General features: G+C 37.9%; 1 protein-coding gene, 1 long non-coding RNA gene and 1 pseudogene across 3 annotated transcripts in view; 1 reads left to right on the forward strand and 2 right to left on the reverse strand.

Annotated features, from left to right (window-relative positions):
* Window positions 1–95: 95 nt before the first annotated feature.
* Window positions 96–9,943, reverse strand: LOC139819191 (pikachurin-like; annotated as a pseudogene).
* A 1,146-nt stretch (window positions 9,944–11,089) lies between these two features.
* The window catches only part of LOC139819612 (uncharacterized), a 39,028-nt gene continuing 27,678 nt past the window's right edge, over window positions 11,090–22,439 (forward strand). Inside the window, exons 1-2 of one of the 2 annotated variants that reach the window (XR_011733782.1) lie at window positions 11,090–13,667; window positions 14,319–14,364. This is a non-coding gene — a long non-coding RNA (uncharacterized lncRNA). Of the gene's footprint in view, window positions 13,668–14,318; window positions 14,365–20,086; window positions 20,221–22,439 lie in introns of those variants that run through there. The other variant, XR_011733781.1, reaches the window with a different exon arrangement.
* LOC139819611 (uncharacterized) lies at window positions 18,890–20,349 on the reverse strand. Its single transcript, XM_071789095.1, has 4 exons — window positions 20,307–20,349; window positions 20,078–20,176; window positions 19,442–19,999; window positions 18,890–19,320 (listed from the first exon to the last, which is right to left on the reverse strand). Exons 3-4 carry the CDS (start codon window positions 19,968–19,970, stop codon window positions 19,127–19,129), a joined length of 723 nt encoding a protein of 240 aa, XP_071645196.1. The 5' UTR covers window positions 19,971–19,999; window positions 20,078–20,176; window positions 20,307–20,349; the 3' UTR covers window positions 18,890–19,126.

The raw sequence follows: 22,439 nt of genomic DNA on the forward strand, positions 1-22,439 counted from the left end.
TCCGAAGCCTCGACTCCGGGATCTATTGTTCGCGTCATGAATAATTAATGGCGACCCCAAACGATCTCGCATCGTATATACGAGCTACGTTCGCTTCCGCGGCGAGCATTTTTATTTATGCGAGACCGTTTCTCGAACCAGTTCTAGCGGCCTTAAGCGACTTTAAAGTTTCAAGTAAACATCATTAACTCTTAAGGTGATCCTAAAGCCGTGATCCTAACCGGTTTTTTTCTTAGCACTAATCTTTTAATTGGCTTTATAGAAATACAAAATGCTTGTCTAGAATTAAAGTACGCGTCAAAATCTAGGCCATGGTGGTCGGATTTATATCAAAAACGAAAAAAAATTAATATTTTTTGTTATACGTGACGACCACCACATATAAATTCGACCACCATGACCTAGATTTTGATGCGTACTTTAATTCTAGACAAGAATTTTGCATTTCTATAAAGCCAATTAAAAGATTAGTGCTAAGAAAAAAACTGAAAAAAACCGGTTAGGATCACGGGTTTAGGATCACCTTAAAGGAGAAAGAAAAACTGCTCGTCAAGCAATCTGAGTCTACACTTTACTCCTTTTTTAGTTTTCTTTGGAACCTCCGAAGGACTCGGCGGCCGTGAGCCTTGCAAATCATTCTTATCGAGGATGTTGATCGAGAACGTTAACTATAACTGCAAACATTACACATCAGTGGATGTATATAGAGGCCAAAGCACTTCCACCTTCAGATATAAGAAAAAGAAAACAAAAATAATTGTTTTCCGCTCGTATATGTATTCGATATACATCTTGGCGGCCGAATAATTGTTATTACTATCGAATTGTACGTTTTACTTTCATATGGTCTCGAATGTAGAGAATATTAGAAATTAGAGAACGATAGTTACTGTTTACTTTATACGCGGATTTCCCATAATCTATTTGATATAAATTTTATATATGTAGCAACACACAATTTCCTTATGCCATCCTTATTCCTACCGCTATTCTCTCTCATACGTAACTTTCTTCGTTTATATATCACGCAAACTGATTAAAATCTTTTAATAAAAAAACATACGTTTGATGATGCCGCCAGTTACTCATTCACTATCAATTATTTATTTATCGATCCTTGATTATTTGTCTGTTATTTCCTCGCATTAAAAATCACATTTAAGCACCTACATATACATATACGATAAACGATAAGTATTCATCATGGTATGAGTGCAATCTGGATTCGGAAGAATCAACAGTTTTGATTGTTGATGTATGCGTTTTACTTCAAGGAATCTTGTTTTTCAGGGATTAATAAAGCCAACGTCAATGGAGGGTAATGTCCGTATCGTATGCATTCCGCATTATAAATATATAAATGTGCATGATGTGCATTCTCTTTCCAACGTGCAAAAATTCGACACCTATAATATCGTTTGTAGAAAAGTCGTATTTATCGTTTCTCTAACGAAATGGCATTGGTTGTGACGAGATTTTATTGTCTTTTCGGTAATACGGGATCAAAGTCTTATTAAAGCTTTTTGATTACACTCTTACTCCATTGAATAACATGTATTTCCTACATATGACGCCAAATCTTGTCATATAAATATGAGTAAATCAGCATGTGGCAGTGAAAAATTATAACTATGTATTTTATCTCGTCAACACATATCTTCCTCTCGTATCAGTCACCGTATCAGCTGCTCGTAGTCGTCTAGCTGATTCGCAAAAATAAGACACCGCGAAGCTTGATTACAGGAAACAGAATGTGGAGAAACAGGAAAGACGTGAGAATCGAGAAAGCTTAGCTTAATCGCTACATCCCTTCCGTATTTACATTCGCAACTGACAGTAAACGATGAATTCTAGATGAGAAAAATGCATTTTTCTGTCGCTTTTAAAATAATGATTCGTTATTCGCGAATTAAATATATCTACCTTTTTTTTTGTACAAATAAAGCGGTATAAAACGTTATAGTTATTTCAATTATAAAATATCGATAGCAATATATTAATTAGTGCAGGTAAACTCTGGTATATCTATGGATATAAAATTGTTTTGTTGCTCGTTTAGCAATAGTTACTTTCGTATCTTTCACACGTTACCTTATAGTCGTTCGCAATAAACCGTTAAAGGGATACATGTTTTTTAAATTTCACTTTTCGATTTTTGCACGTGTATGCAGGATGTCCCGTTAAATCAAATTACTGCAATCGAAAAGTTGTATCTTTATGTAATTTATGTTAACACAATGTTCTGACAACGTTTGATTAGCTGTGACAACAGACTTGCTTTTGATCCTTTATATTTTTAGTGTCCTCCTCAAAATATTAGATATGTATGAAAAATTCAACGTATATATTTGTATTTAAACGCAACATTTACATCAACGGTACCGCTCGTCAATGATACGAATTCTCGCGGTACATTCCTCAGATGCAAATGCAGGTTTTCTCTTCAGTATCTTCCGAAGTCTGCACCACGTGTAGGAAGTCTATCAGTTTAATCACTGTAAATAAATAAAAATATATATAAAATTGATAGTATAACATAAATAGTAATAATTGAGAACGTTGAGTACCTATATTAAATTGATATTTGTGACGGAAGAAAATCTGGAACGATGGAAAAGTGACATACCGTAGTTTCGCCGTGTTATTTCCGGCGTCGGTATGTCAAGCATTAAATAATTTACAAATTTATTAGCTGTACATATTGCAAATTCGCAGAAATACACCACGCCCTTTAAAGTACTGTTGTACACTCGCATCTCGATTTGATAACGATTGAATAACTATTTGGTCTAAAGGGAAATGTGTATTTCCGACAAGTGAGCTCGATAATTCTATTCATTTAGCTTAACAAGTCATTGAGAACGTTAACTGCGTCTACGCATAACAGCGTGAAAAGTACACTTTGTTCCTTAATATCCCTAGTCAAAGCGATGAGATTTTTGAAGTATAATCAATAATGAGTAACTCGTCATGTCGTACGCGGCAAGATTAGACGCGGCGGGTTTCGGGTGAATGATGTTCATCGGCGGCGGTGGTACAAACGCATCGAATCCGTCCGCATCCGCATTCGTGAATACCAGTGAAGATGGTATCCATCTTACTCTGAGCAGCATGCGAAATAACATCCAACGATATTAGTTTTCACTTCAGACATTACCGCGTATAATTATTTTAATAATCAACATCGTTTGAATAATTTTTACAATTAGATTATCGGCTCGAAGTAAGGCTCGAATTGAAGATTTAAGTATTTTCAAATTTTATATTTGTTAATATAATTTAAATTGCTAAATTTATTAATGAAAATCTAAAGACCGATGAGAAGAAATCGACTTCAGACGGCAGAAGCGGTTTAATGTAACAAGTATCGAGAAATTCCAAATTTGGAGAAAAGATCCTTCTCAAAATCCTCATTCAGTATTTACCTGGTGCACGGCGAGACGTTCACTCCCCTGATGGCCTTGTCGCCGATGTCGATAGCCCCTGAGTCCTGCACCTTCAGCGTGTACTTAAAATGCAACCGGAGAATCCGTCCTGGTATCTGCCGTAAGTCATCGCGTAGGTCCGGTAAGCCGCCCAGGTAAACGCTACTCCTCGCGTTCAGGATCTGCTGAAGCCCGTCGCTGACGCCGCTCTCGGTGTGCTCGCCGTTCAGCTCGATGCTGCCGATCGCTTCCTTGACGTTTCAGGATTATCCTGTGTCGTTCCCCGTCATCGACGCACTATGGGCAGTGACGCGAATCACGGCGGGACCGAAGCCCAGCTGATACTCCACGTAGGGGAGAGTGGGCACCCTTGAACCACGTTTTTTCAAATGACATTAAAAATGGTTTTTAATAACTTCATTAGAATATAAATGGTACTATTCGATGTTTAATATAATAAACTTTGTTTGTAAATGATTTAAAAAGTAAATTGTCAGAAATATTTTGCAAAAATAATGATATTTCGAAATGCTGCGTTTGTCACAGTGGACCCCACGCGTGGGGTCGATTGAGCCACAGCGTAGGGTACACTGTGACATGTAATGTGAAAGGTAGGGTACCCTGTGATATGTAATGTGAAAGGTAGGGTACTCTGTGACATGTAGAAGAGATCTGTTTAAATCCTATTTATTACAGATCTTTGGTCAATTGCAACTTTGCGAATCCCCAGCTCCATCGTACCGGCATCAACAGTCTGCCGTTCCGTTTTCTTCTTTCTCTGTCGCGGCATGTTTTTCAACGTAGTTTATTATTAACTACTCTCTCTACAAAAAAGAAAAATCAAGTGCTAGAGAACCAATTTATCAATAATCATGTCATATTTGTTTCATCAGATGACCTAAGAAATTGAAAACTGAAAACAAAGTCCTATAACCTTACTTTTTATCGTAACCTAGCAGAGATAAACAAATATTGTCTCACAGCGACTCGATTACATGTGATCTGTAAGTAAAGGGCAAAAAAAAGAGAAAATGAAAGTGTGGATATGATTATCGATGAAAATTATTTCATTTTATAGGAAAATTTAGGCACTAACATTTACTATTCCGCGATCGAAACACACTACGGAAACTCGCGCTGTCACGTACCTAGGTTAGGTAGTTCTGTAAGCGTGGCACAGAGGACCCCATCAATCTGCGTCACATTGGACCCCACTAAACATCGATATTATTTATCGTAAATATTTCAGATACAGGACAATTAAACGTTTTTGTGCGCACGTTGGTATTGAACCTAGATTCCGACGAACGTCTTATGAATTTTTTTCTAACTGTAGAATCTCTAGAAATCCATACATATCAAAAAGTTATGACAAGTAAAAATTTACTTTGCAAGGCTCCAATTACTTATCTGTCTTTAACTAAAGTATACATGCTTATTTCGGCATAATTTTTTTATGGAAGTTATATATTTTGAAAACAAAAGTTTTCATACCCACTGTGACTATTTTGCAGAACGTTAATACAGAAAACTCGCACTGTCACATTGGACCCCGTGGCTCAAGGGAGCCCACTCTCCCCTACCTGGGATAACAAAGAAAAGAAAAACACAAAATGATGTTAATATTCAAGGATATCTATTCGTGGATATCTTAAGATTAGAACAGCGGACAGTTTTGTCTTATAATGCGGTGCACATTGCTTACCCGTTTACTACAGCAACAGCGATGTAATCGTCGGGAGTTAGATCGTTCGGTGTTTGACCGTGCCGCATGATCAATCCGTGACGACTCTTATTAGTGCTGATCTCGAGGCCTAAAACCTCACGCTCCTCTTCGTGCATCATGACGGATCTCTGTCTAGTTCCAGCCAACCATCTCCTCTAAAGGCAACATCGTACGTGATCTCTGCCACTGCAAATATACAGTCCATTGAGTCCATGTTATTCATAATTAGATCATTTATATAATTGTTTCTATTTATTAATTTATATTTTTAAATTATTATTATATATCTTTAGTAATAATTATATTATAATAACTATCTTTTAATTATTATAGTGACGCTTTTTGAAACATATATCTAAACGCCTGTACAAACGTCACGAGAAATAATTTTCGTCTCTTTTTCGTATTTTTAAAAAATTAAGAAATTATTTTTTTTTGCATAGTATGTATATAGTTTACATATAAATAGTATACTCACGCCTTTCGCAATTTTGCCCGTTATAACCGAGGCGACAATCACATTTGTAAGACTCGTGGAGGTCCGTGCAGGAACCGCCGTTTCTACACGGAGTGAGAAATTCGCATTGCTTCTGCATCTTCTCGCAGTTTATACCCGCGTATCCATATTCGCATGCGCACGAATAGTCATCGTTTTGACTTTGACACTGGCCATGGATGCAGGGGTTCGATGCGCAGGGGTCGTATGACGTTGTCGGCGGTTGCGTGGGTGCTGGAGTAGTGATAGTGGTATGGATCATCGTCTGATTCGGATGAGGCTCCGAACAGTCCTCGATGTTAGTCGCGTCGATCGATGACTTCACTATATGTCCACGCTGATCGACGAAACTTCGAGCTGTAATATAAATCAACAAACGCTCATTAAATGGAGTTCCTCCTTCTTTCTTGCGATGGAATTATTAATTATTATATATTTTTAATTATACATGCAGATAAAAATTGAGCGGATTTTCTTATATTTATTCAGATTTCTACAAAGATATGTTGGCAGAAAACATCTGAAATATTTCATTATTATTTTGTCTAAGTTTTTTCGAAAAATGTTTCAATTGGGGTTTCTACCAGGGTTTCTTTTAAAGTTTTCACAGTTTAACTCTCTATAATTTCATTAAAATAACGATATAATATTGGATATAAAACTGAAAGAGGCTTCTTTATTTATGCTAATGGAGAACTGCTTCTAGATTTTATAAAAAATTTGTCATTAAATAATAATGCTAAGTTAAAGAGCTATAGTTACGGGATTTTGTATATCGCTATCTGTCTCGTATAAATCGTATAATTAATAAGCTTACTTCGCTTATGCATCCACGGAAGCTGCGATCGACACCGACGTCCCGATTGATCGTGATTTTTCTGTGATCTATACTCCTCCGATGTAAAGAGGCGTGTTTAAGTTCATGGTTCTCGCAGCCCCAAGTGATTTGCCTTCCACAAAGGGCTCACCATATTCACCGACAATTTCGCATCCTTGAAATCTCGATTCACCATTACGTACGTCGCCACACACTGGGTTGGACGGCATAAGGTGATCTTATCTTCGTCATTCCGGAGCCGATATCGAAGTGAAACTCGACGTGCCTGTCCTTTATCACGAGTGCTGCAACAAAAATACTAAACAATTATTCATGAAATCAGCTTAAAAAAAAACATTAAAAACGAGGAAAAAAGGCTAAAACGATTTTGTAGTGTTTTTCTATCACTTATGATTGCCGAGATATATGACAAGTGTTTAATGAAAATAAAAAGTCGCTCGGCGCACATTTCGTTAAGATCTTGCGCGCTTTCTCGTCTTAGTAATCGAAACTGTAAAGTTGCCAGTATATTAATAATGACTATAATTCCAATAGGGCATATTTCAAAGTAACGAGTGCTTGTTGAATCGTCTTTCTATCGTTTGCGGTTGCCGAGATATAAGCGTTTAATGAAAATGATGAATGGCAAGACGCACGATTTTTTTGGCCAGCTCGCGCTTTATTGGTTTAATAAACGAAAGTATATAATTGCGAGTAATATAATTGAGTAATACCAATACGGCACAGTATAAAATAAAAAGTCTTTCTTTAATCATCTTCCTATCATTTACGGTTGCCGAGATATAAGCGTTTAATGAAAGTCAGAAATCATTTGGCGCCCGATCTTTACGGCACGCGCGCGCTTTATCGCTTTAATAAACGAAAGTACATAATATATTGCGAGTAATATAATTGAGTAATACCAATAGGGCAAAGTATAAAGTACAAAGTCTTTCTTTAATCATCTTTCCATTATTTATGGTTGCCGAGATATAAGCGTTTTATGAAAGTCAGAAATCATTTGGCGCCCGATCTTTACGGCACGCGCGCGCTTTATCGCTTTAATAAACGAAAGTACATAATATATTGCGAGTAATATAATTGAGTAATACCAATAGGGCAAAGTATAAAGTACAAAGTCTTTCTTTAATCATCTTTCCATTATTTATGGTTGCCGAGATATAAGCGTTTTATGAAAGTCAGAAATCATTTGGCGCCCGATCTTTACGGCACGCGCGCGCTTTATCATGTTAAATAAACGGAAGGACGTAATTGTTAGTAAGAAAATCGAGATATTCCAATAGCGCAGAGTATAAACTAAACAGTCCTCTTCGAATCATCTCTATATCTTGGGTGGTAGCTTAAATACTTGCAATAAACGATAGGGAAGACTTTTTTTTCTCGCGCCAAGCCAGCGACACATGACCTTTGACCTACTTTCGAGTGAGTGTGTGTGTGTGTGTGTGTGTATGCACGGCAACGTCTATCCGTAAAATTCATAAATATTTCGATGTTTTTACTAACTGATTTTTAAAGATTTATTTTAAGTAGCGAGAGGCCTGCTTCCAAAGCAGCGTCGTTTACGCTGTCACAGCTTCCTCCCTAATGTGAGATGTATTAGATATTGCAATCACATTAGCGCTAATTACAATATTTTATGTCGTTTTTGAATAATGTTTATATCTGAGGTGGTTGCAGAGATACACACATAAGAATTTATTAATCGTTGGCTAGCATTATGCAACAATATTCTGAGACTTTTTATCGTTTAACGTTGTTCGAGAGATCTTGCATTATGTTAAAGGGCACATAACAATGTTAACGTAACGTCATTTTTTAAGAATTCTTTAAAATTCGTATGCTGATTTAGGAAACGTTTTTATTGTGGTTTTATTTTATTCAATAACGTTTTAAAACATTTTATTTTAAAATTTTTAAATCGCATATTGTTTATTGGTATAAAGGCATAAACAAAGTACTATTAAAATTTTTAATATATCTTAAGGTGGTCCTTTCGCGGACCCAGCTAGTCAAGTAACAGTCCGTCATGAGGTAATTGAAAACAGACATATTGACAAACATTACACAACATCCCAATAATTATAATAATATAATATGATTTTACACGCACGATTTAATCGTATTTAATTATTTACTAATTAAAAAAATATCACAATAGTAGTGCGGTTGGACTCGATTTAGGTTAGATCAGGCATGACAGTACGAGTAAAGCAATATGCGATTGGACCACTACTTATTTAACCTCATATATCAGAGCAAACATTCGGCAAGCCTTTATTTTCAAGGTATGTACGAAATCCGGAAACTTCAGGGAATATTTTAAGACATGAATAATGTATTCATCTGATCGCTAAGTACATGTATTATTCGTTGAAAACCTCGGACGTGGCGATTTGCATCATTCTATCTTTCTCGTTCATTAGATGTAAACAAGGATAGAATGACAATGGCACGCTCCGCGAACGCACATTTAGAATGACTTATTTCTTGTAAAGTGTCGGTAACCTCACTTGATTTTTCGTACACATGCCCCTTATTACTGTATATTTAACATATATCAAATTTAGGTACCTATCTAATACTTGTTCTCACGAAAGGACCACCTTAACCAAAAAAGATCCGACGGCGACGGTAATCACTGATAGGATATTATTACATACTCGTATATTAAATCAACATGACAGCAATTGTTCGTACCGATCAAATAGATTTTGCAAAATACGAAGATTCTCCTGATTATAAAATAGTACCTGCAATATTTAATTTGTTTATTAATTAATGAAACAAACTATTCCCTGAAACCACGAGGTATACTTCGTTGGATAAAACATTTATTACAGTTGATTTCAATTTGTTATCATCTTATTGTTAATCTTGCAATATACACATACATATATCGCTTATGCGTACGCGTGAATTATATATTCGTTGACACGCTTGAAAGATCATAAAAATTATGAAAAAAATTTTGAGTTGTGAGAAAAGCGAGAATCGCGAGTTTGGAGTCGTCTGTAATTCCTCAGAAATCGCTCCTGTTACGCGGCAAGCAGGGTGAGCAAGGAAGTTGCAGTAGGTATTCGAACAGCGCGCAGCGGCAGAACGAGTTTGCAGTCGTTTGTAATTTCTCAGAAATCGCTCCTGTTACGCGGGAAGCATGATGAGCAAGGAAGTTGCAGAGGTATTCCGGCAGCGGCACGCCTACCCCCACTTATTACCCATCGCCGTCGGAACGGCGCGCGGTACGGATGCCCCTCCCACGGCCAATCAGAGCGCTGGCGGGTATGCACAGAAGGGGCAGTAGGCTCCCGCGCTCTGACCAATAGCGGCGTGACTAAGCGGAGGCAATGTGGGGAGGTAACACCCTCGTTTAGAATACCTCCGTCAACCTTCTTGCTTAACATGCTATGCTGATACTTTTGCCGATTTAAACGCGAGTTTTCGACGCTGAGAGTCGCCATTTTCGCTTAACTTCTTAATAGAATGTGTACTTTCGACCATTGTTATGATCTTTTGTGCATCTCTACGATACGTGATCAAATTCTTTTAATTGTTTAAATTTAACCTATAAACACTAAAATACGAAATTTCGTTTATTATTAGTATATTTATTAATTATATTTGTTTAAATTACAATTAATTGACGCTTAGGCGGCACGTAAAACGCTTCAACTCATTTCCCACGGTGATCATGACACCGTAGTAAATTGAGAAAACCCGTAATGCATGTGTTTTTCTCGGAACAGCAAGATATAACTTACATTACTTCGATAAAAAATTTCCAATTATTTAATAGAGATTAACAAGTTCATGAAACAATTAGCGTTGTATCAACGTATAATTTCTGAGACTCGTTTAGTATCGGGCGACGGCATTCGTATAGCTCCTTTCTCTCGTTGCCTAGCATTATGCAAAGGCATTTTATAACTTTTTATCGTCTAATCTTGTTCGAGAGAGCATGCCTCACATTAAAGAATATTTAAAAATGATAAGATGAATGTATTTCTCGAGATTTTTTAAGTGTCATTTGTCGCATTTTCGGCGCTCCGACTTTCTCGTTGAGCGAACTACAATAATAAGCTTCTTTCTCTCGTTGCCTAGCATTATGCAACAACATTCTATAACCTTTTATTGTTTAATCTTGTTCGAGAGAGCATGCCTCACATTAAAGGACAGATAACAATGATAAAACGAACGTATTTCTCGAGATTTTTTAAGTGTCATGTGTCACATTTTCGGCGCTCCGACTTTCTCGTTGAGCGAACTACAAGCTTCTTTCTCTCGTTGCCTAGAATTATGCAACAACATTCTATAACTCTTTATCGTTTAATCTTGTTTGAGAGAGCATGCCTCACATTAAAGGACAGATAACAATGATAAAACGAACGTATTTCTCGAGATTTTTTAAGTGTCATTTGTCGCATTTTCGGCGCTCCGACTTTCTCGTTGAGCGAACTACAAGCTTCTTTCTCTCGTTTGCTAGCATTATATATGCAACAGCATATTCTATAACTCTTTATCGTCTAATATTGTTCGAGAAAGTATGCTTCGCATTAAAGGACACATAACGATATTTCTCGAGATATTAATAAGTCGGTGTCGCGTATCCGAAGATCGGCGCTCTGAAATACGATACGCGACGCCGACTGAATCTAGAGAAATAAGTTTATTTGAATATTGTTATGTGTCCTTTAATATGAAGCATACTCTCTCGAACAATATTAGACGATAAAGAGTTTTAGAATGCTGTTGCAAAATGCTAGCCAACAAGAAATGTGTAGCCACGAATACCGTCCGGCGGCTCTCGGTGAGAAAGTCGAAGCTCTGAAATGTTAAAATAAAATAAAAAGTTTCGTTAAGATCTTGCGCACTTTCTCGTCTTAGTAATTGAAACTGTAAAATTGCCAGTATTATAATAATGACTACGTCCAATAGGGCAGATTTCAAACTAACGAGTGATAGTTAAATCATCTTTCTATCGTTTGCGGTTGCCGAGATATAAGCGTTTTATGAAAGTCAGAAATCATTTGGCGCCCGATTTTTACGGCACGTGCGCGCTTTATCATATGTTAAATAAACGGAAGGACGTAATTGTTAGTAAGAAAATTGAGATATTCCAATAACGCAGAGTATAAACTAAACAGTATATCATATATCATGTTATAAATTCATATTATTCATATTATAAATATGAATCATATCTTTCAACACAGAACTTTAGCCATTGTCATTTTTTAATAATAAATAATAAACAATTTGAATTTTACATGCGTTTATTAACAAATGACGTCTCGCCACGTTGTTACTATTGTGACATTATAGTAAAGATAATTGTATAATTCATAAACACATTTTATATTATTATATACACGAAAACTTGGGGATGTGCAAACGAAAAATCGACTTGTTTGGAAATGTGCAAACAAAAATCTATCGATTAAGATTATTTGGATCTAATTTGCTCGTAGTTGGGGGGGCTAATGTGAAGTGGCCCCCCCAAAATTGTTTTGTTAATAACTTTTTTACTAGAAGTGTGCAAACGAAAATTTAAAATGTGCATACATGTGCAAACGATGAGCAATCAAATAAGCTAAAAAAATCAATTTTTTTTTAAGTTGGGGGCTAAGCCGCTTCACACGGGTGCGACGGTACGCACGCAACACGGGCGGTATGACGTTGGTGCGCGGCGCGCGGCGCGGGCGGTAGCGGTAGCACGGTATCGATCGATGAGAGATTTCGGCGCGCGCCCGGCTGCGCGAAGGAATGTAAGGGGTGGGGGACAATTTCCATCAGCTGATCAGCCATCAGTTCCCATCAGTTCGGAGTTCCCATCAGGACACCGCGCGGTACGGCTGCGACGTCGCGACGCCGTGTGGATCCTTCGATCAGCTTCGATCGTAATCGACGTAATCGTATTCGGTCGCGAACGAGCGTGATGTGTGTGATGTGGTAACGAGCACGACGGTGGAATCCCTGGAGTATCGACCCGCGATCGAGGTCGGCGTTCGCGCGCGAGACAATTATACATCGAGGTACACATCGGAGGCATCCGAGTACCGTGCCTCGCCTCTCCTGTAAGTACGCAACGCAATAACGCTACATATTCGTTCGATGCGAGTAATTGCGCTCGCGAATGCGATCGCCAAATCGCCATGTCGATGTCGTCCCGTCGAGAAGCTCGCGCGGTTTTCGTCGCGAGCGCGATATACTTACATCCGCGCCATGTTTGCCCTCGCGTCGGCTCCGTTTTCCTGGAAGACGCTCGTCGCGGTCGTTTTTTTCGGGTGACGGGGATACGCGAGCGTTACTTCTGTAGTAACTTACGATAATTCCACCGCGTAAACGGAGATATGTAGTAACTTACGATAATTCGATTCCACGCGTAAATGAGGGAATTATCGTAAGTTGCTACAGAAGTAACGCTCGCGCAAACGTAATAATGGTGAGATATGGACGAATTACGATCGTCGCGATTATTATTATCGCTTTCTTGAATGATGTATCGAGGGGAAGTTTCGCGTGTGATATATGCGAACTACGATTTCTCGGATCTGTGAAATTGGCCCGAGACATTCTACGATAATAATTTTAAAAATATACCGAGAGTTCTAACAGCACTTTTCATAGTTCTACATATAAAAACATTATAAAAAATAAACGAGTTTTACATTCCTTATATTAAAAAATCGAAATAGAAAAAATGTGTTCACTTCGCGAATCTAGCACGGCTTTCTCCTCTGAAGTATCAAAACGTGTTGAACATTATTATATTTGACGAGAGTTCCCGATAGTTTTAATCGAATTCTCCGCACATGTATGCAATTTCAAATCGATATCTCATCAATTAACAATTTTTGAACAATTTTTATCCTCGCCCAGCGCGACGTTTCGCGACAAGTGTCGCGCTAATGACACGCGGCGATTCTTTCCGTTTTCCGCGGTTCTAACAATTATTTTCGACAGTTCTACAAGAGAGTTCAGTGTTTTATAATTATTGTTTTTTTTTTTGCAGTGGAGATGCTGGTATCGGTGCAGCAAGTACTGTAGTTGTCAGGTGGATTTTCGCTCGTGAACGTTGCCGCGTCGCGTGAGTGAGTGCGCCGACAGAGATGCGACACCGGTGGAGGACCACGGAGAGGAGTAGGAGGTCTGGGAGGCATCAGGTGACGGCGGAGCAACCGTGGGGTGAGTACTCGATTGTTATTCGTTTATTATTTTGCTGTCCTGTGGCGTATTCTGCCACTTTCTCAAGCGCGACGTGATTCGCCCTTACATTATACCGGGTGTTTCATTTTAATCGCCCTAGGCAAATATCTCGAAAAATATGAAAGATACGGAAAAACGTTTCAGACAAAAGTTGTTTGGTTCGAAGGGGGACATAAGATGGTGTCCGTGGTTTGACCTTGAGTGAACGTGCCGAGGTCATATGGAGTTTAACTTTGTTTTTTTAAATGAAACTCCCTATTTTTCATTGTATATTCTTGTAGCTTACCTAAAGAGCTTTTCAAAACCCTATATTTGAGTATTTTTTCATGAAGTACTTTTCGAGTTACAAGGCTTGAAAGTTACAATCCCGCTGGCATTAGCATACCCAAGGTGTACCGGCCAATGAAGACAAGATCCAACATTGATCCGGCCAGTGAAGGCAAGACTCTTCGAACCAAACAACTTTTGTCTGAAACGTTTTTCCGTATCTTTCATATTTTTCGAGATATTTGCCTGGGAAGATTAAAATGAAACACCCTATATGTACTGGAATCATTAATTCATTTCTCGTACAAGTATCGATTATTTTGGGCACTGCAATTCTTTAATGTAAAAATATTTCTGTTACAGATCAACGCAGGGTTACAACTATAACTCCGCTGTTGCGCATCGGCCGGTGAGTGATTTTTTTCACTTTAACGCGAATTTAAATCATTAGCGGCGTTTTCGTATGCCACACAAGTTTCACACAAATCCTTCTTAGGTACAAAGAAAAAAATATTAAATTCCTCGAAAAGCCGTAGAAATATTGCGTAGCTTCCATAGGGTTTGTTTTTCTGTTTGCAGTTCGCTATATAATCTCTGTGGATGAAATTGTCACAGACAATACCTAATTGACAATTTTATAATACGTTCTTAGTGTACGTATTTTCCCGAGTACCGAATGCAAATTACAATTTAATAACCGGATATAATACAATTATAATATTCGGATATTCGTAATTAACGTACAAGTTTTGTCACGTAGATCTTCAGTCGACACGGGTCCGAGTTGCCTGTTATTTTGAATATTCAATTCGACGTGGTTTATGTATAGGAGACACAAACGAGAAAAGATGACCGAGGTCCGTCCTAATCTTTTGTGAGAAATCTAAAAAATCTAACACTCCAAAAAAATCTGACTGTTCCGAGAGAGACTTTCCGCCCTGAAAATGCTCTGATCCTTTAAGACGGGCTCCTTCCTGCTCTACGCGGAATGCGTGGTCGTGCCATAAATGACTATCCGTGTCATTAGTATTCCAGCGAAGGTCTCTCGCGGTGCGTTTATGGGATCGAGGATCGGGAGATCGCGATCACGACGGCGGCAAGGACGGGTTCCTCCGTCTCGTTAACAGGTGAGGCGGACTCTGAAAGTGAGAAAGGGAATTTCGGAGCAAGTGGGGTGAATGCGTTAGGTTTAACGTGTCATTTTAGGGATGTAAATGAGTAACTCACGTTCCTCCGAGTTTCTCGACGGAGTCGAAAGGAGCTTCTCGCGTGTGCCGATTCGGGCAGATCGTATCTCGTGGCACAAGTGGATTTTTTCGATTCAATAATCCGATCAAAGTGTCGATTTCGCATTTTTACCTGGTTGTCTTTTACGGTCAGCTGCTTTTCACGTTGATAACGCGTTGTCTTGATACTGAAGGCAGATGACGATGTCATATGTTCGGTTAGCTTATTTCGGTTCCTCCGTCCGTTTCGCTCGAGCTTATTTAATAGACCTGTTTCGTAGATTCGTGTTATCAACTTTCCGTCGACCCTATACGCGATCCTTCACGTCTTCTTCAAGACTTCTGTCTTGGTGATGAAGCGCCACGAGAAAGTTATCTGATCTCTTCGAGACTCTTGTTGCAAACTAACGATTCGCAAAATGTATCGCGCCGGTAGAAGTATCTCCTCAAGAAAAGCGAGTTTATCGTTTATCATTCGCCTTATCATTGTAATGGATACTTTTACCGCTCTCTCCTACAATTTACCTCACGTAATTTAAGGACGTTCTCCGGTCCTTATACTAGAGAAAATCGATTTTCTTAGGATTTTCTTGAAACTGTGAATATACGTTAATTTAGGTGTGCTTTATGCGTGGTATAAATTTTAGTACCTCTTCCGGGATAAAAAATAAAGATACTGAGCCTCAAAGTTTCAACTTTTACTAATGAAAAGGTTTTCCAGGCCAAACGGTAAGAGATACGAGGTTGGCCAAGAGGACCAAAGTTGCTCCTCTCGTCTAGTTCTATAAGGAAAAAATGCCAAAACTAAAAAAATTTAAATTTTAAATTTTTTTTTGAAACTTTGAGGCTTAGTATCTTTATTTTTTATCCCGGAAGAGGTACTAAAATTTATACCACGCATAAAGCACACCTAAATTAACGTATATTCACAGTTTCAAGAAAATCCTAAGAAAATCGATTTTCTCTAGTATAAGGACGAGAGGTCCTTAAAATATTTTATGAATCTATTGAAATTATGCCGTGTTACTTTGATGAGTCCGGTAAAATAAATGGAAAATTGATAAATGTTTATATATATATATATATATATATATATATATATATATATATAATATATACACACATCATAAATTTTGAATGTAATTTATTTGTTCCGTTTTCACATTTTAAGTACCCGCTTTCAATATTTTTTTTTAATTAAACGAAGCAAAATGCGTAAAGATACGCACGCGTGCATTTCTCTGAAATTACTATTTCTTATTTCTGATTAACTTCGCTAATCTTCGTTAGCATTCGTGTTGCAACGCGACTACGATGGTCGAGAAACCTTTAACAGCGCGGATCTTCTTTAATCAACGCATAATTATTGCATAATTTCGGACCCGGGAAACTCTCTCGGATGTACTCCACCGTTATAGAAGGATTCATAAATCAACCACCTAGAATTCTAAATGTAGAAAATGGAACAACAGAGGAGAAAATGCGTTATGATGCTTTTGCACGATCGCTAACGTATTACACGCAAGAAACTGCTGACATCGACAAAGTATAATTTTCATCCAAATTCTACACGTTTTACCGTTAATTTAGAATAATTTATATATGATTAGATACGTAACTTTAGATAAGTAATAAATTTAATTAAAAATATGAAAATACGTCGATATATAATTTCTTTTAATCTTTTAGAGAGGGGATAATTTGTTCATTTATTATATATTTCCTAAAACTTTTGCGTATATAATCTTAATTATATTGGAGATTTTTTAGCGATTGTGCGGAGAATACCGGCATTCTTTACACACTTTCTAAGTTCCTAGAACATGATAGAGTCTTGAAAAAGTTTCAAAATCTTTTGAAGAGTGTATGTTGATAAAGCGATCGTGAAATGCGTTCTACAGGTGGCAATATATACTTTAAAAGAGAATAGCAGCATAGTTTCCTCTGTCGTCTCAGCTATCTTGTTGATTTGAATTTATTTTGGTACTATTTTTATTTAAAAGAAACTAGAAAGTTTTAATTTAAGCTTTCGATACGTCCGCGTCGTACAATAAGCGTAAGTTTTTTTAAATATATGGAAACGCTATGAATCAATAATTTATGCTGTAATGAGAAGTAAGACTATTATACGAGCATTAATAGATGTTACAGAAAATTCATATCTAATTCTTATATGTATTATTGTAACACATATATATTCCAACTATTCACTGTGTTCCGATTACAGCCGGACTTAATACACAGTTATCATTAGAACGTTAAAAAACCCTTCCATCCCCTCACAATTAAATCGACACGATTTAATTATTAAAAAACTGGAAAGAATTTACCACACATGCCTCGGTGGTCGAATTGGTACGACGCCCTACACGGAATGAGGGAGGTTCCAGGTTCGAACCCTGGCGGTGATATTTTTCGCAAATAAATTCTTTACAGTTTTTTAATAATTAAATCGTGTTGATTTAATTGTGGGGGGGGGGATGGAAGGGTTTTTTAACGTTCTAATGATAACTGTGTATTAAGTCCGGCTGTGATCGGAACACAGTGAATAGTTGAAATATATATGTGTTACAAGGTTACAATAATACATATAAGAATTAGATATGAATTTTCTGTAACATCTATTAATGCTCGTATAATGGTCTTACTTCTCATTATAGCCTTGCTTCAAACGAGCGAAAAATAAATTTCTTATTGTCAATAATTTATGTCAAAATTCCGGTATCTCAAGCTATACTTGATATTGATAGCCATTTCTGTATCTATTATATGCGAATCCTTGCACTATACATATATGGATCAAAGTAAAAATATCAAAACTGATGAACGCGGACGTGTGAAGTTGCCACCTCTACTTAAAAATTCGATAGTTCTGATTTCCAGTTTCTTTTTAAAGAGTATACGCACGCTGCACGTAACTTTTTTCAACTTTTTAATACGCCATGACCATCTACTTGATGTATTAAATTATACGTTTTACTTATTGATATTGTTTACGATAATCTTATCGTTGCATGTTTGGCAATACGCGTTGTAAATCGTTGCTGCGTGATTTATAATCAATATTACTCTCGTATAACGAACTCCCTCCGTGAATACATCTCTGATTTAAGATCGATTCAGACATAATCTGTTGTTTTTTTTAGTTATATTTCTTTTATTATAAAATCAATGTTATTATAATAAAAAATAAAAGTAATTATTTATACTGTAATTATTTTTATTTTTATTGTAAAATACTTTCACAGATAAAATTTGTTCGTTAAAATTGCGTTCAGCAGAATGTCTATTTTGCAACTGATAGAAGTTAAAAAAATTTTATGTGGACTTTGTCGAATTTCATCCGTTGTATCTTCGAATATTTTCTTAACTACTTAACTAGTAATACTTAACTAGTGGTCGGATCGCCCCTAGTTAGTGGAAGAGTTGAATGGGAGTTTTGGATAGATCTATAAGAGTTTCAAAAGAAATTATTATTATGGTCGAAAGCGATCCGGCTACTAGTTACGAAGATATTCGACTTCGAAAATGCAACGCGTGAAATTCGACTAAGTCCACACACACATTTTTTTGAAAGTTCCAGGCGTTCTGATGAGAATTTTGGGTAGAACTCTAAGATATGAACAAAGATATGTGGTAAGACAGATGTAATTGTCCTTTGTGAATATACATATAAGAGAGAAATGGAAAATACAAAAAACTTATGAATACACCTGCTTTCATCTTTATTCACGTAATTCAATTTTTCCCGCAATGAACTGCGATCGATCGTTACATAATATCGTGTTGTTCGATGCACTCGATCATTATAAAAATATCACGTGCGGTCGCGTATAAATATGTCAAAAAGCAATGAATAATGAATAAACGTAATTTTTTTCTTATATTTACGAGCTTTTTTATATTATTTTTAGTTCTTATATTTACGAGATTCTAGCAATAAATTCAGTTTTTCTTCGAATCGACGAATAACAGAGGCGATTGCTCTGTTTGCGGGACATCGGGTTTCTCACATTCCTTTTTCAATTCGAAAATTACATGCCTGATGGCTGGCATCCATGTACGGCAAACATTTGCGTGTTGCGTCATAAGAGCGATGTGGATCTTGTCGGCCTCCTTGACATCTTTTCTTAGGAGTGCTGAAAATTATATGTATAGCTGTTACAAATATATACAGCTAATATATTTATCATGGTCATAACATGTTAACATATTTATTATGATCGTATACATTAACATATGAGTACATAAGATTTTTACCTTTCGATACATTCAAGATATTTCTCTGTATTGTATCGTTCAGTTTATTTTCAATCCAATTAGATTTCATAGTATCTAAGCGTTTTCGCATTTCCTTCACCTTGCTCTCTTCCATCTTTTGCTCCGTCATCACAGATTCTAAACTGGCCAAGATTTCTGTCAGAGCTTGATCTTTATCAAAATTTTCGTCCTTCTCTGGTGCCTTCGTCGTACAGTCTTTATCGGTAGGAGCCAGAAGAGGTTTATGGGGAGCCGTGGTTATTGTAGGCACTCCAGTAGACTGTAAAATGGGAGGCATGTTCGAGGAAGGAGGCGGAACGTCAGCTTTCTCCAGAGAGGATGTTTCCGAGGATAGCGGGAATGCCACTCGCTTATTCAGGAGTCTCCTGGTGGACGTCCCGGACGAATTATGCTGCGACGACAGCGCCCACTCCGGTGGATCGTTCCATCCGGGATCCTGAGTAGACGGTAACAACCTTTGGCTGGAAACTACGTCGTCCGGCGTGGACGAGGCGGAAATCTGCTCCATTCCCTGCGCTTATAGGTTAGGCTCGACGTCTGGCGAAAGAAAACACAAAGTCAACGATCTCGCGTGTGAATCAGAGCTTCACCCGTAATACATAATACAATCGTTACATGTGGATTTTCCGATGTCGATCGTTTCGAGATTCTCTCTTCGTTCACCAACCCGTCAGCGAGCTTCGAGGTTAATCTTCTACTGAACACTGGCAGCGACTGTAATACATAACTCCCTTCACCACCGATGGCAAGATTGGCAAGTCCTTATACTTTAAACAATACGATAGATCGTGCGCTAGCGTTAACAAATAAAAACACGCATCCGCAGAAATTGTTCGATACTTACATTAGTGTTTCTCCCTGCCTTCATCGCGTGCGTTAAAGGGCCTAAGCAGAATGGCTGTCTATAACCTTAAGGCAATGTTTTATACCTTATGTACAGTATTGTGCGTTACATAAGACAAAGACTTAAGGCATAAAACTGCCGAGACATCCATTCTGCTCAGGCCCTTATGCTATGACATGCATGACACGGCGAAACGTCACGCCGCCGCCGCACGTGTCTCCAGCTCCAGCTGTTTCCGATAATATGGGCGAATATCACTTTTCGTTGTCCGCATTCGCGACCACGTTTGAGCAATCCGATAAAGTCGGGTGAATGAAGATGAAAGACGTGAATAAAGATGAAAGCAGGTGTATTCATAAAAGTTTTTTGTATTTTCCATTTCTCTCTTATGTATATTCACAAAGGACAATTACATCTGTCTTACCACATATCTTTGTCTAAATGTATTCTTACATTGATAATAGTCATCGATAGCTAAAATCATTTATTTTATTACTTATACATATCATATACTCACTACCGTATCTCTAAGCATACTTCAATCTTAAGTGGACACATCCATGCATCCTGAACGAAATTTTATTATTAAACTTGAAACGCCCCCGCGTTTATTTCTCGCATTTTTTTCCCCCGTGAAATGAGTCTTTTATACCATTGCTTTCGCTGTCTTCTACATTCATCGTTCCGAGAACTTGTGCCGCGATTAACGCGGACAAAGGTGCTTTACACGTTATATGGCTCTTAGAAAACTTACACTTATAACTTACGTCCACCTCTCTTTAATCGTCAATATATTAAATTTTCTTCCATTCTTCGCGTAAATAAATATTCATAAATACATTTAGGGGAGCGACGTGCGTGAAAGCTCTCTCGGCTATATCTTTTACTTTTTCTCTTTCATTCTCTCTCTCTCTCTCTCATTCTCACTCTCATTCTCACTGTCACTCGCTCTCGGGAAGAACGTGTCTCGCCAATCTCGTGAGAAGCTGCGAATCCGCCGAGAGATAATCACGTTCTCGCGCGTCCCCGCCCGAATTTCGATTTAAAATTTCTTCATGGCTTTATCCAAAAATATATATACACATATACGGTCGGTGTATACGTAACGCTAACGTCCTTAGAGCGTACACATCATCGCGGATTCAGGCTGCGAGCTGACCACCAACAAACCGGTTTAACAAACCCCGGCCTTCGTGGACCACCGGACCCTTTCTAATTCTCAAATGCTGCTCTCGCGTTTTTTTATTCGTTTTGGCGATATTCATGATCGAAGGAAAAAAAAGTATCGGACGGGTTAATGTTAATCGGTGTTGGTGGCACGCGGCCTTGAATTTAACGAATGGTGCTACCTCTCGCGTCCCACTTCGCCGATCTGCGTTCGCACGATTGGGGAGAAAAAACGGATACCCGGGTATTCCGCCGGTTCTCCGTCGATCCATCAACGACGACGGGATTAAGGCGCGTAAAGTCGGATTTCGCGGGACATATACATCGACTTTTGTCTGCTTGCGTTTCGCTTTGTCTTGTTTTTTTTCCCTTTTGCTTCATTATTGTTACACATCCATACGCATGCTACGAACTATTTAAAAAATTTGCTCTCGCACTTCTCCCTCTCGTTCGTTCTTCCTCACTCGCTACGTTCGTTCGTTCTCTCTCTCTCTCTCTCTCTTTTTTCAGGATTTTCTCGCTGGTTTTTTCGTACAAAACAAAATGGCATCTTTTTGGCATTGGAAGAAAAAATACACTCTTCAACATTTATCTTTTTCTTAATCTGCCCGATCGTAAACCCCCCCGCCCTCCTCTTTTAATTAATCACTCTGCTGAACAGATTTCGGATTTCTTTTTCTTCCTTATACAGGGATCCATGCAACGACTCGTCGAGACAAAGAACCGCGCGAAAATCTCCGATTTATTAATTTCTACCGATTTATTAATTTTATTCAGACATTCTATCTGGGAGAGAACATTCGGTGTTTTATTTTAACAGATTTATGGCGCCCGCAAATAAGAAATTGTCGTCGACCACCGTCGTTGCGTGTCAACCCTGTATTTCGGACAGTTCGTTATTTTTCGCTCTCCGTGAACATCGATTATTGTTATTACAAACTCGCCTAGTCGTCTCACTTAATCATT

This window comes from Temnothorax longispinosus, chromosome 9, assembly GCF_030848805.1.
Source record: "Temnothorax longispinosus isolate EJ_2023e chromosome 9, Tlon_JGU_v1, whole genome shotgun sequence".
Taxonomy (NCBI): Eukaryota; Metazoa; Arthropoda; class Insecta; order Hymenoptera; family Formicidae; genus Temnothorax; species Temnothorax longispinosus.

Coding starts and splice junctions, on each gene's coding strand:
- LOC139819611 (XM_071789095.1), bottom strand. CDS start 19,970: ATGGAGCAGATTTCCGCCTCGTCCACGCCGGACGACGTAGTTTCCAGC. Junction 19,321..19,441: donor TATCTTGAATGTATCGAAAG/GTAAAAATCTTA, acceptor TATAATTTTCAG/CACTCCTAAGAAAAGATGTC.